General features: G+C 42.0%; 1 protein-coding gene across 7 annotated transcripts; it reads right to left on the reverse strand.

Moving 5' to 3' along the window:
* Positions 1-1,509: 1,509 nt before the first annotated feature.
* LOC128745142 (protein CutA homolog) lies at positions 1,510-2,374 on the reverse strand. Of its 7 annotated transcripts, none has more exons than XM_053842143.1 (2): positions 2,211-2,374; positions 1,510-1,995 (listed from the first exon to the last, which is right to left on the reverse strand). In XM_053842143.1, the coding sequence occupies exon 2, from the start codon at positions 1,988-1,990 to the stop codon at positions 1,628-1,630; it is 363 nt and encodes a 120-aa protein (XP_053698118.1). In that variant the 5' UTR covers positions 1,991-1,995; positions 2,211-2,374; the 3' UTR covers positions 1,510-1,627. The 7 variants fall into 7 exon arrangements, with proteins under 7 accessions (XP_053698118.1, XP_053698117.1, XP_053698115.1 ...); XM_053842142.1 differs by having other exon boundaries at positions 1,510-2,024; XM_053842140.1 differs by having other exon boundaries at positions 1,510-2,024; positions 2,201-2,374.
* Positions 2,375-14,095: the final 11,721 nt, after the last annotated feature.

Consider the following 14,095-nt stretch of genomic DNA (forward strand, 5'->3'; position numbering starts at 1 on the left):
TTACACTGATCTTTCCGCTGATTTCGACAAATTGAACCACCAAATCGCTATTGCTAAACTGGATAAACTTGGCATAGGTGGTCTGTTGCTGCGTTGGTTCCGTTCATACTTATCCGATCGCCACTTAAAGGTGAACATTGAGGGCAGTCTCTCTGGATCGTTCACTGCTCATTCTGGAATACCACAAGGCTGCCTTGTGGTATTTGGGTATCTTGGTCCTTTAATATTCCTTATCTACTTCAATGACGTCAACTACCTGCTTAAAGGTCCGCGACTCTTGTTTGCTGACGACCTCAAGTCGTCATGAAAAGTCGTCGTTCTGATTCTGGAAGAATCTCAAAATTCTCTCGTCCGGGGTGCCTACACTGTCCTGAAAGTACCCTACGAAGGTGTGAGACTTCGGCAGGTCCTTCGTGTCGTGGCCCGCAGTTGTGCCCCTTCCCACGGGAGGAGAGTAGATGCCGTTTGGCAGCTCCTGAACTTGGGCCTGTCTGGAGTCTCCTGGTCAGCTATGTGATCCAGAAGAACGGCGTGGATAGTCTGGAGCTGATCCGTAGTGAGCAAGGAAAACAATTTCCCTGTATGTGCACCCCGAGGGTGGTTTTGGTGCCGAGACCCGCGCAGGCTCGGCTGCGTGGGCTCTTTTTTATGGGACCTTTGTTGCTGATATTCGAGGACGCCGTATATGCGGATCGTTGCCTTTTGATAATGATCAGGTCCCGCTGTCCAAGCTGCTCGGGCAACACTTCATTTTAATGCTCCTTTCTTGCAGGCCGCGAACGAACAACTTTGTATCGAAGCGCTTGGTGTGTCGTTTAAGATTCGGTTGCCCTCCATCAATTTGTTGCAGATTGGGTTGTCCTCACGGTGATACGGATACGGTGATGGGATCACAGATGCCTCTATCAATCAACTTCGGTCGAGCTTAATGCGACACGTCTGCTCACGTAAATCCCACGCAACTGGTCCCTGCTTTGAACATGACGAGAATACTAGAGATCTATCTCCGGTCGCGAGAATCTTCGCCCCAGACCGCACGAACGAACATCTCCAATCCAACGTAATCACGCTTGGCTGTAGATTGTGGTGACTCGTTACTGGGGGAATTCGTGTATCACAGACAGCAGTCTGCTTTGCTCATCGTACTCCTGGGTGAGCGATGATTCTCGCCTTGTGTCGAACGAAACACGTTTCCTTTCTCGTCCGTCTTGATGTTGAATAACCATTTGCAACCGATAGCCTTCATGTCTGGTGATGGTAGTTGTACTTACTTCCACGTTTCGATCTCTTAAAGTGCCCGACCGCTGCGCCTCAACACCTGTGACTCGGGCGAAGTTGTTATGCTACAAATGTTACCGATCAATTAGACAACCCAACCAAAATCTCGAGCAACAGACAGTGTTACAGTGGCCAGTATCGGATGGATGTGTCTCGCTCGACAATGAAACTTATCTTTGACTAAAGGTTTCAATGGAATAAAAGGCTCAACCTAATATCAATAAACACGTTTATTAAAAACGATGTTTTCTGCATTCCACGATATTTTTTGTTTTCCTAGGTAACCAATAAACATTCGTATAAGCAGGAAATCAGTCGTTTATTAGCTTGGTTTGGTTACCTGGGTAGTTTACGTCTTCTTCTCCCGGACGGTTCTGCTCAACCAGTCCATATACGGCGGGTTACCATTTTCGATGGGCACCGAAATCACCTCGGCCACACTGTACGGGTGGTTTTCCCGGACAAATTTGCTCAGCTCGTCCACCCGGCTGGTGCGGGTTTTGATCATCAGCAGCGTCTCGCTGTCTTCGTTTATCTTACCTTCCCACTCGTACACCGAGGTTAGACCGGGGATTACGTTTACGCAGGCGGCTAGCTTTTGCTCGACAATCTTACGGGCCAGTTCCTTTGCGGAGTTTTCGTTCGGCGTAGTGACGTAGGCGATCGAGTGTAGTCCAGCTTCGTAGTGCGGTGCTGCCGGTCCCGAAGCCATGGTGGCTACAGCAATGGTCGATGAAAGGAAAAAGCTACGAATCAAAACACTACTCGTTAGTCTTCTGGCGGTGCACGTCAAGAACATACTCCGCAGCAGCGAGGCTCTGTATCCTCTGTATCAGAATAAAAAGTTTCAACAAAACAAATGCGAATCACTATTTTACAGGAGAGACACAGAGCCAGTCCAGAGTCCGCACCTATACTTGACCTTGCTGTACCTCCACTCCACGACGTATTATTATACCGAAACCGCTGGTTGGCACAGAACGGTAGCTAATGATAACGATGGCAGTGTAATCACTCGGTATAAATGCCGATAATGTTGCACAATTTTTGTTTTGTTTTCCGGCATCAAATCAGCGGTAAAAATGGTACAGACTTTGTTTTGCTTTGGTACGTCTTGAACCAAACTAATAAAACACACACACACACACATGCTCGTTTATATTTGAAACTGACGTTTAAAGTTTAAAAAACCCGAATTAATCCACCTAACGGCGAGACCTAGCCTTTCTACTGCCACAATAATCGTTATTTAATTTCTCAGGAACATTTATAATTAACTTGACTATATTTTTAAATATCCGTTCCGTATTCCTCAAAATCCTTATTTGCCAGTAAAATTTACAACGTATTGCGTAGAATAAGTATATTTTCTTTCCTTCGGTGTGTAAATACTTGTAAGAGTCATTTATGTTACTTGATGAACACCTTATTTAGTTTTATGATATTTACATGATTTATAGAAAAAATAATGTAAACACAAAAGATAATTTTTACAGACTTATATAGAATATATATATAGAAAATTAGAAACTAACCCTCTAACGAGTCTACAAACGACCTTAACTTTCGGGCTTCAGAGCCCGAAAGCTACGAAACTTGGTTTGAATTGACAATATGAAATATGTGTTCATAGCAGATTTTTTGATATGCTGATATTAAACCATGCGTTCAAAAGTTAGCATCTTTGAAAAACAGGAGTTCAGAAAAATTATTGTTATACTTCGCTTTTGAAGAAATAGGATATCTTTACGGGAAGAGTAAATGTTTAATGTGACAAATCAAAAATAAGATGAACTGAAAATCTTGATCTTAGACTAAAAATATCGACTAGCGAGGGTGAGAGTCGAACTCACAGCTCTCAATCTCTAGTTGAGCGTATTGTTTAACCAATTACACCACCAGGGGTGACATTGCGCATCTCGTTTCGAGTGATTTTCGTTCGTTTCGACCACGTTAAACAAATGGGCGTCTCGAACGAAAATCACTCGAAACGAGATGCGCAATGTCACCCCAGGCCGTCTGGTATCTTACAGTCTAACATCACACAACGGGAGTATTATTTACCGACTTGTTTTGCTCTTGCCACGCTGGTTGATAGCTTGGTTTGCTATTCGGTTAGTCTAAGATCAAGATTTTCAGTTCATCTTATTTTTGATTTGTCACATTAAACCAAGCCTCTGGCAGACAACCATGTTCTCGCCGCCAACATCTCGTGTGTGCGAAAATGAGATAGCAATTCAGCACTGCGTTTCACTCAACTGCCAGCAGTCTGATTTGGGCCCGCTGTCAAATTTTGAGCCCCGGACATGCTGTCGCTGACGTTTACTGCAGCTCGATATAGAGATGTCGATGGGGTGCATTAAACATTTACTCTTCCCGTAAAGAAAAAAGTAAAGAGACTTATTGTCAACCGAAAAAACTACAAGGTATACAGCCCTAAGGGTTGTACGAAAGGGTGACGTAGGACTTATCAGATCATTAGATCAAGAACTACTGTTTTACCTGACTCACTGCGAATATGCGTATTATTGAAATAAAACGTAACTAACGCTTTATTCGTTTATAACGCATATGCAGTTAATATCGATAACAAACAATTTTTTGTAAGTTGTGCTTTTGTTATTGCATTTAATTTGTAAAAAGTTGCATAAATAACAATTCAGTTTCACAATACAATTATTGCGTACTACTGGCACTACTTAGTGATCAAAATTAACGATATTTTCGATACAAGGGCGATATTTTTCGAAACCTTTCGAACCAACACGATCCCGCGAATACCACGCATTTCGCAGTGAGCCAGGTAACACAGTAATGTAAACTGCAGTTCTGGCATATGTATATGTTTATACGAAAATGTGTGTGCCATTATTGCACCTGGCAGCAATTTTACGAGTCCTACGCAAATCCGATTTTTTTAAAATAATTATCCTGTTACTAAATACAGCAAAGTTTCGTTAATTGGTGGTTCGTTAATTGGGCGGTTCGTTAATTGGGCGTTCGCTAATTGGGCTATGTGACAACTTGAATGTCAAAATTGTATGGAATTTTCGAGTTTAGAATTTTCTAACAACTGTCAGTCGGCCCAATTAGCGAATCAGCTGGAGTGCAGTCGTGGCCCAATTAACGAATTCAGGCTGTACATTGAAAATATGCTTGTCAAGCAAGGAGGGGTGCAGTGGGGAGGCAATAACGAAAAGCTGATGGTTCAAATTGCTAAATTGCAAACATGTGTGGTAAACGCAGAAAATAACCACGCTACTAATTTTCGCGTGGGACTCTAAATAGGTGGAAACTCCGCAATATTTAATTGAATTTTTAAAAGAGTAGAGCGAAATATTCAAATTCAATTCTTTATTGCATACGTGGAAGGGGGTTCATAAGTACAAGGCCTGCAACCAATGAGACATATAGATTTCTTTTAACCCACAGCCCACAGATTATTGTATTGAATATGATTATGCGTAGCTTGACATGTTTCAATAATCTTACTTTAACTCGTTTGTGGCCTTTAAAAGGGCCATTGGTTACAAATAACATTAAAGCGTTCATCGCAAATATGTCGTGCCATTCGAGTGTGCTTCTCTTTTGACATGAATGGCAACAGGCACGTAAGTAAGCGGCGTCGTTTCACTGTGTTTTGCTCCGAGAAGGTTTTACTAGTTTTCTTTCACATAGCTTACCGCTTGTTACATAGCAGAAAAAATGGCACATACGCAAAAATTTCTGTTTTATTTGTATGAGCGTCCTTATCCTCCTACTACAGGAGTGAGGAGTCTCAAACCATCATAAAATAAATTCTTACCTCCAAGAACCCCCACATGCCAAATGTGCTTCCTTTTGCTTGATTAGTTTTCGAGTTATGAGAAAATTTGTTTATTATTTGTATGAGAGCCCCCCTTCCTAAAGAGAGGATGGGTCTCAATTCACCATAGAAAAAATTATTGCGTTCTGAAACCCCCATATGCCAAATTCGATTCCATTTGCTTGATTAGTTCGAGATTTATGAGGAAATTAGTATTTCATTTGTATGGGAGCCCCCCTCTTAGAAATGGAAGCGGTCTCAGTACACCATAGAAAAAAATCCTACCTTCAAAAAACCCCCAATGCCAAATTTGGCTTCATTTGCTTGATTAGTTTTCGAGTTCTATGGAAATTTGTGTTTCCTTTGTATAGGAGGCCCCCCTCTTACGCTCTCCATAAAATTGCTCTCTTACATCCTCCTTAAAATTGCTCATCATTTTATCTATCCAACGACATATAAATTGTACAGTTTCGTTCAGTAGTTTAGTAGTTATTAGCATTTGAAAACTTTCATTCAAACGTTACACTTCTATTTTCGTTTTCACAAAGTGCTACCCAATCCTAGTACAGCAAAGTTTCGTTAATTGGGCGGTTCGTTAATTGGGCGTTCGCTAATTGGGCTATGTGACAACTTGAATGTCAAAATTGTATGGAATTTTCGAGTTTAGAATTTTCTAACAACTGTCAGTCGGCCCAATTAGCGAATCAGCTGGAGTGCAGTCGTGGCCCAATTAACGAATTCAGGCTGTATAGTAAACAAAGACGTCCTTCGTCAAAAAACACACACACACACACACACACACATACATACACACACACACACAGAAAATGCTCAGTTTTAGAAACTGAGTCGAATGGTATATGACATTCGGCCCGCAGGACCTTCTTTCCATTTTCGGTTTTCCAAGTGATTTCTATACCTTTATACTAGGGTAAAGAACTAGTTTTAAGCAGTCTAAGCGGGTCACTGATTGTTTTACCTTATTACAAGCGATGGGTTGACTAAGTGGGGGATATCAGCATACCAATCTTCTTGCTATCTTTAGTTCTTCTAGCTGTTACCATTGGAAGACACTATTGTTGAGCTAAACTTTTGGTTTTTCGCTTTAAAAGTTGGAGCGGCGGAACTAATTTTGAACAGACCGAACCCATTTTCACCCGGAAGGTGCTGTTGACAACGCCAACCAGGAACAAATCAGATTCCGAATTTATAATCAGGTTTTATTTACCAGGATTAAAAATTTCCTGCAAAGTTTTTGTTATAATTGTTTAGGTAATATAAGTAGTAAACTTTTAATTATATTTGGCTTACGTTGTACTTTTACTCCTTTTAGCTTCCTTTCTTTTCGCCTAACGGATCTTATCTTCTCCAACTCTATCATTTAATCTTTTCCATCAACTATTAACTCTTTTCCAATTTAACTCCTTCAATTTTTCTTACTTTCAACTTATGCATGTGAAACGTGAGCCACCTATCTAGTTTTAAGGTTAGCGTAAGAATCGGTTTAATGTAATTATATGTAAGTTTCCCTACCTGGTAGTTAGATTTAATATTGATATGAAACCGGTGGGTGCTTTACACGACACTATTTTCTGTTTAATTTTAATTTATATTTTAAGTAAACTTGTAGCCACAATGTAATTATTTAATGTATATCTATAATCATTTTTGCCACCTCACTTTCTGCACGGTAGTAATCGACAAGTTTCTTTTCACTCGAATGCCCGGATGCAGGCGATGACAGTTACACCGATAGCTGCCCCATAAAAAAATCCCTCCTGCTTTGCGTGCTGCGGGCAGTGTTGCTGTGCTACCGTGAGTCGCGCCGACCGAAGAGTCGCAACATTCCCCCCCGGTACACCAAGTTCTTGGTTTACTTGCCTTCGCGTCGCACTTCATGAACAGCAAGCTTCGTCGCAGGACGCTCCTAGACGCCCGTCCGCGTCTGGACCGTCGTTGACCGTACCTGTCCATCTTTTCTAAGCCTACTAAGGCGTTCACCAGTCTCGACAGACCTCCAGTGTACCACCTCGTTCGCTTGGTTGGCTCAAGGAAGTGATCCCGTACCGTTCGTCGCCAGAGAATGTTTGCTTCAATTCGTGATGCGCACCATGCACGCCGTTGATTCGTTTTTCTGAACTCCGATCCAAGTTCCTCTCTCGCCGCTTCAAGTTCATTGTCTGCTACAGTGTAGTTTGTGCCGTGATCGATATGGATTTCTCTTGGTATGCCACGATGTGCCATGAAATACTTGAACGTGGGTGAACCAACTTGATCAAGTAGTTGTGTAGTTACTATGTACGCCCGTATAGCCAAGCACGTGATATGCACCCCCCACCCCTGTTCAGTTCGTGCTATCAAACGTCGTGTCAATGCCACCAATCGCATCTCAAGAAGATCAGCTGTTGGGGGAGGTTGAGGTACAGCCCTTTGATTATTATACAGTTGGGAACTTATTCTGCAGCGTTGAACGACGGTGATGTGATTTTGATGACAATATCGCTTGCGATTGCCGATGCCTACTCGCTCGATGCGTTCGAACAAATCCTCCAGGTAGAACACTTTTAATCTTAGCCCTTTGAGCAACTCAGGATCGTGTTTTGGAGAAAACTTGTATATGAAATCGGGTAAACTAACTTCGTAATGTTTCCGTAGGAAACTGTCTTCGTAGCGACCGCTCAACGATTGAGAGATTGACTGCAGCTTTTGCTGCACAAGTAGTCCTGTGCTGAGTAGTAAAAGCTGCTTCGCATTGAAGGTAACAAGTCTGTCCGTTGGGAAGTCACGTGCGACCTGCTGCAACCTTTCATCGGATTGATCACTGCACGGACACGACTCGACGATGTGACTGTGATACCCTATAAAATCGCTATTTGTATTCGCACCACCATGGACAACCCAACCTAGACGCGTTTTTGTTGCGACTGGCTCGTGCATTTTGCCTTCTTTTCCCTTGAGCGGAAATGCGAGATTGGCGTTATCGATTCCGATTAAGATTCGCGGTTGAGCATTCTCGTATGACTCGATTGGGATACCCTTTAAGTGGGAATACTGTTCGCTCAGCTTTCGCATATCTACTGTTTGATGGAAAAGATCCAGACTGGCCACACTATGTACTCCTTGCAAGCGATATTTTTTCTGAGTCTCTCCTGTTCCGGACACTTCAATGTCGAGCTTCAGCGAGCTGCTTTCCAAATGGCTCTTATTGTTAGTCCATTTAAGACGCAGCGGTTCCAGTTTTCCTTGCAGATTCAGCTCCCGGGCTAGCGACGCGTCGAGCAACGTAGTCGAAGAACCGTCATCCAGAAAGGCAAATGTTTTTATTGATTTCTTCGACCCATGGATGACAACTGGAATAACACGGAACAACCCTTGGCTGGTTGCATTACGATGAGTGTTGCACTCACGTACGGAAGTATTCTGCTCGACTAGGTTGGAATTTGAGCTTGAATTACTACAACTGCTCGTTCCCGCTGAGGTTTCCGCTTTATTTCTCTGGTCATTGTGAAGAAGTTGGTGGTGTTTAAAAGCACAATCATTTTTTCCACATACTTCGTGAGATTTACAGGTACCTGTGTGCTTTTTTAAACATTTTCGGCAAAGTGCGAATTCTTTTACGATCGCCCAACGAGCGTTATAAGAAAGGTCGTTAAATCGCTGGCATTTCTCCAGTTTTGTACAATTTCCCCTACAGATAACACATCCTACACAGGGTGAAGTACATGAAGTCGTCACTTCTCGATGTAATGATCTTTCTGGCGAACTGTTCGAACTTTCTTCACTATGCGCATTCACAAAGGCAAAACTTTTCTTATTTCCACGACTGCTCTGTGCTTCACTGCACGTTAGACGTGCGATTGGACAGACTATTTCAGCTAATTCGTACAACCACTTGGAAAACGCAGCAAGATGAACTTGTGGAAGATTACGACGATGTTTTGCCCAGTCAATTTTAAATCCTATCGGAAGCTTGTCGACGAGCTCATGTAAAAGAGCGACGTTGTACGTATACTCGCTCAATTGGCAAGCTTCGATAGTAGCGCACAGGTTCTGCACGGCAAGTGAAAATTCGATGAGCGTGTCCAACTTGTCGGCTTTCGGGGCTGGCGTTGCGTGAATCTTGTAAATCAAATTCTGAACGATTACCTCGGGGTTGCCGTACAACATCTTCAATGTAGATATAATGCCAGGAACATTGGTTGGATGCATTAATCTACATTTCACCGCTTCATATGCTTTCCCTTTGAGACATTTCTGCAACCGTATCAAATTTTCCTCCGGCGTGTATCCACACAGGTTGGTCGTCGTTGTAAATGTTGAATAAAACAACGGCCATTCTTCCGGAGTACCGCTGAATAACGGTAGATCACGCGAAACAGCTTGGCGAGCAGCCATTTGTTTGTGAGTTAAACTAAAATCGTCATGATCTACCGCTGAACGCTGCCTTGGAGTAGAGCGTCGCCTCGTAGTGGAGCTGGGATCTAAAATCCTTGATTGCTGGTTTGAATTACGATGCACATTACCTACCGCTGTTTGCGGATCTGGCATTGGAACAGGAACCGAAGATTGTTGACGTTGAACCCGGAACGGGAGTGATTCAGGATTAGCACCAGCTTGTGAGCTGTGCATTTGCTGCAGACCCGCCTCAGCTGAATGATTTATCCAGTCGGAAACCCTTTGGTTTGGACGTTCTTCCTCCACATCTAATACCGAAACATTTTCGTTGGCCATCACTTTTAACAGCTCGTGTCGTTTCCTTAGGTATTCACGTCGATTTGCTTCTTCAGTTTCCTGCATTTTCCGTTCTGCGTCAAGAAACTGCAGCTCTATTTCCAACTGTCTCTGCTTGGCGGACCGTCTAGAACTTGCGTCGGAATGCTGGCTCAGGTTATCCTCCGAAACTTGTTGCTGGATTTTCGAAGGATGGTTTGTATGCCGGGCATCCGGCTTCTGTTTCTGTGATCCTTTGGTTGAGAAACTTGTCGGCATAAAGGCAACGGCCTTAGGTGGAATTGCAATAGGGATCGATGGAATCGGTTTAGAAAAACTGGACGTCACTGTATAACAAGGATCATGATTCACTCCCGCGAGCGGCGCGTAAGCATTAGACCCGCAGTATGAGGCCATTGTCGTCGTGGGGCAATTAATGGGCATCGTTTGAAACGGCGGCATTGAATACGGAAATGTGTACGGAAAAGGTGGCATGAACGCGTTTGGCTGTATCATCGAGGGTGGTGGTATTTGCGAGTGGGGTGGCACGAGAGAGTTGGGAGGCATTGACATATGCTGCCCAGACGGCGGCGAGCAGGCTTTATTTGGCGTAAATATCATAGACGATGTGACGGACATACCGGTCACTGAGTTGGAAGAGGTACTCAACGATACTACGTTGGTAGTGCTAACTGTACTGTATGCACTTACGGATGGTACCGGTGGGGCAACTAGTGCAGTCGATTTCTTGTTCTTGGCTCGCTGCTTACCTTGGCATACAGGACAGAGCCAATCTTGATTTTCGACCTCTTGATCTACCCCAACACAGTCGAAATGGTACCAGTCGTCGCACTGGTCGCATTGCACCATACGGGAGTTATCCTTCTCAGTGCAAGCCTTGCAGTGCGATGTAGTTGTTTCGTCTAAACACGTACTTCCTTCTTCCGAACAGATACTTCGCCTCGACATCGTAATCCGGACGTAGAAACGAAATTTTTAAGATGTTGACAACGCCAACCAGGAACAAATCAGATTCCGAATTTATAATCAGGTTTTATTTACCAGGATTAAAAATTTCCTGCAAAGTTTTTGTTATAATTGTTTAGGTAATATAAGTAGTAAACTTTTAATTATATTTGGCTTACGTTGTACTTTTACTCCTTTTAGCTTCCTTTCTTTTCGCCTAACGGATCTTATCTTCTCCAACTCTATCATTTAATCTTTTCCATCAACTATTAACTCTTTTCCAATTTAACTCCTTCAATTTTTCTTACTTTCAACTTATGCATGTGAAACGTGAGCCACCTATCTAGTTTTAAGGTTAGCGTAAGAATCGGTTTAATGTAATTATATGTAAGTTTCCCTACCTGGTAGTTAGATTTAATATTGATATGAAACCGGTGGGTGCTTTACACGACACTATTTTCTGTTTAATTTTAATTTATATTTTAAGTAAACTTGTAGCCACAATGTAATTATTTAATGTATATCTATAATCATTTTTGCCACCTCACTTTCTGCACGGTAGTAATCGACAAGTTTCTTTTCACTCGAATGCCCGGATGCAGGCGATGACAGTTACACCGATAGCTGCCCCATAAAAAATCCCTCCTGCTTTGCGTGCTGCGGGCAGTGTTGCTGTGCTACCGTGAGTCGCGCCGACCGAAGAGTCGCAACAGGTGCTTTTTTAAGCAATTCTGAAATCTGAATTTTTTTACGTCCCCTTAAAAAATCCCTCGAACTTTTCCCCCTATTCAGTAAGTTCGCGTTCCTATCCGCGACCTACTAATCGGCATCTGATGCGTAATCGGCATAGCGTATCGGCATAGATGCGTAAAATGCCATCTGTCTAAATTGTTTATCGGCCCAGATAACACAAAATCGTAATAGAAAGTTCATAATAAATCGTTTTCATGTCAATTTCACATTGGAATTGTATATAATAATTAGAGTATGTCAAATCGAAGTGAACAATAAGTTGTTTTGCAGTCGTGCGTGCCTTCATATACAATTCATGGCTGTGACTTATAAAGTAGTATAGACGATTGCAATATTTGATTATATCTTAATCATATATGCAGGAGTATTTAGTAGCGTGTTATAAAAACTACGCAAAAAAGAATTACAAATAATTGTCAAAGCTTTCGCACGCATATCGCCTCCACTTTGGTACATATATGTTCTTTTATGGCGTGAAATATAACTTTTTCATTCAGATATGATTTCGTATATCTCAGTTGCAATCGAGATATACAAACCAAATGGTTTACTGGGGGGGCATACACTCACCGCACCGTTCGGTAAACGGTATTCGTCGTCTCTTTTATTCTCTGATGTTCTTATGGGAAACTGCGAGTTTGACGTCTCACTCGCTGTTCATAAGGATGGTGGGAGAACAAAAGAGGTAAACATATAGCAGTACAAACGATCCGACTCCAGAACAGTGTTGTCAAAGCAAATAACATTGAAACACATCGTTGCTTTATTAAATCACTGAGAAAATCTTCGAAAATTATTGAAAAAGCTGTCTTTTGTGTTGTTTTTAATAAAGAAAAATTAATTATGAACATACATTTCTCTTGAAAGTATTGAACCACGTTTTCACCATTGGAAGTTTCAGTTAATTTCAAACTTAAAATTCTTATTTCCAGAACCGAAACAGTGTCTTGGCAACACGATAGTTCATCAGTTCATCAGCTGCTGCTAGTGGTGAACAGGTTCCGTCAATTCAGAATTTGTTTTCAGTTTTGTTAGAAAATAATAAAACTTTTGGCTAGTGACAAAGCCTTAGATAATAGAAAAAAAGAGACTGAATAATATGGTATGTGACAATTGAGTGCTTGACTTTCAGAGTGGTTGTAATCAGTGCCGACAATTTGATGAATTCGTTAGTAGCGAGGTGGCGATTGCAGCTGAAAAATGTACGTTTTTGGACAACAATTTTTAATTCATCATATTTCTTGTCGGAAACCCAGTAAATTGTGTTTGTGTGAATCAAATGTATGGTTAAGTGATTTGTGAAGATGATACTATCAAAAGATTTTGAAAATATAAATAAAAAAGTGCATTTTCGGATCATTTATGTTTAACTGATTAAAATAGGTAACACTGCTTAACTCGTTCCTTACCCTGTATATTTATATAGTAGAAAGGCAAAACATCAAAATGAAAATTCTGGTATCCCTAGAGACTAACAACATAAGCATTATACAACTACATTCAAATTAATCTGATGATGTGGTGTTGAAAGCTAGCATGTGTGCGTGCTTTATACATTTTACATAAAACACAAAACAAAAGCAAAACAAAGCCTGAAAGCTGAAACAATGATTTATTGTGGAGTGGATGCCGGAAAGCAAAAAAACGTTTTTGAGCTTCAATAATTATCGGCATTACCGTGTGTCTATTGCCACCGTTATCATCATCTGTTGTTCAGTTCCGTGCCAGCCAGCCAGCGATTTGAACGGGTGTACCTAATCTACGGAGGTCTACGAGGTGCAGTAGGTGCGAACTTTGGATTGGCTCTAACCGGTAAAAGTGATTTACATTTGTTTTGATAAAAATTGTCTATTCCGGTGCAGGTGCTTCTGCTGCTGAGTAAATTGAATCGCAATTTTGTGCTGCCATCGACCACCGGAATAACGGCCATTGCTGTTTAGCAATCATGTCTTTGCAATATCCACATGGAATGCACTCGCTCGTCTACGTCGCTATGCCGAGCGAAAGCAAAGCAAAGGAAATGACCAACACGATTCTGGAGCGAGAGCTAGCCATCGGTGTGAATATAATCCGCGGTATAATCACAATTTCCAAAGTCGAAGAAGACTCTGACGGAGACGGAGACAGGATGGAAGAACCCGAGGTGATGATGATGATCAAAACCCTCACCAGCCGGGTCGTCGATCTGATCGAACATATCGAGTCCCTTCACCCGTACAATGTGGGCGACGTGATTGCCGTGCCCATTACGAACGGTAGCCCGGAGTATTTGTCCCGCGTGAGCCAGGGGGTTATGAAGTGACCGGGTTAAACTAGGAAAACCAAAATTATTGTGAAAGTTTTTTCGGGAAATATATAGCTTATCTTTGAATTGAACTTAACAAACGCGAAATAATTGAGAGTTGAACCCTTAAACACGGGTCTGTGTTAAATTGAACGCCCGCTGAGCTATGGCACAATAGAAAATTACTCGCTTGTGATGCTAAAAGAGCTTGTTGGAAAAAATGGCCGTTCAAGGTTTGCTTTGATCGCTTTTTGATTGAGCTGATAAATAGGAATTTTCAAGAAAATTCTCCAAAATTT

Source organism: Sabethes cyaneus, chromosome 1, assembly GCF_943734655.1.
Source record: "Sabethes cyaneus chromosome 1, idSabCyanKW18_F2, whole genome shotgun sequence".
In the NCBI taxonomy this organism is placed as follows: Eukaryota; Metazoa; Arthropoda; class Insecta; order Diptera; family Culicidae; genus Sabethes; species Sabethes cyaneus.

Coding starts and splice junctions, on each gene's coding strand:
- LOC128745142 (XM_053842137.1), bottom strand. CDS start 2,077: ATGTTCTTGACGTGCACCGCCAGAAGACTAACGAGTAGTGTTTTGATT.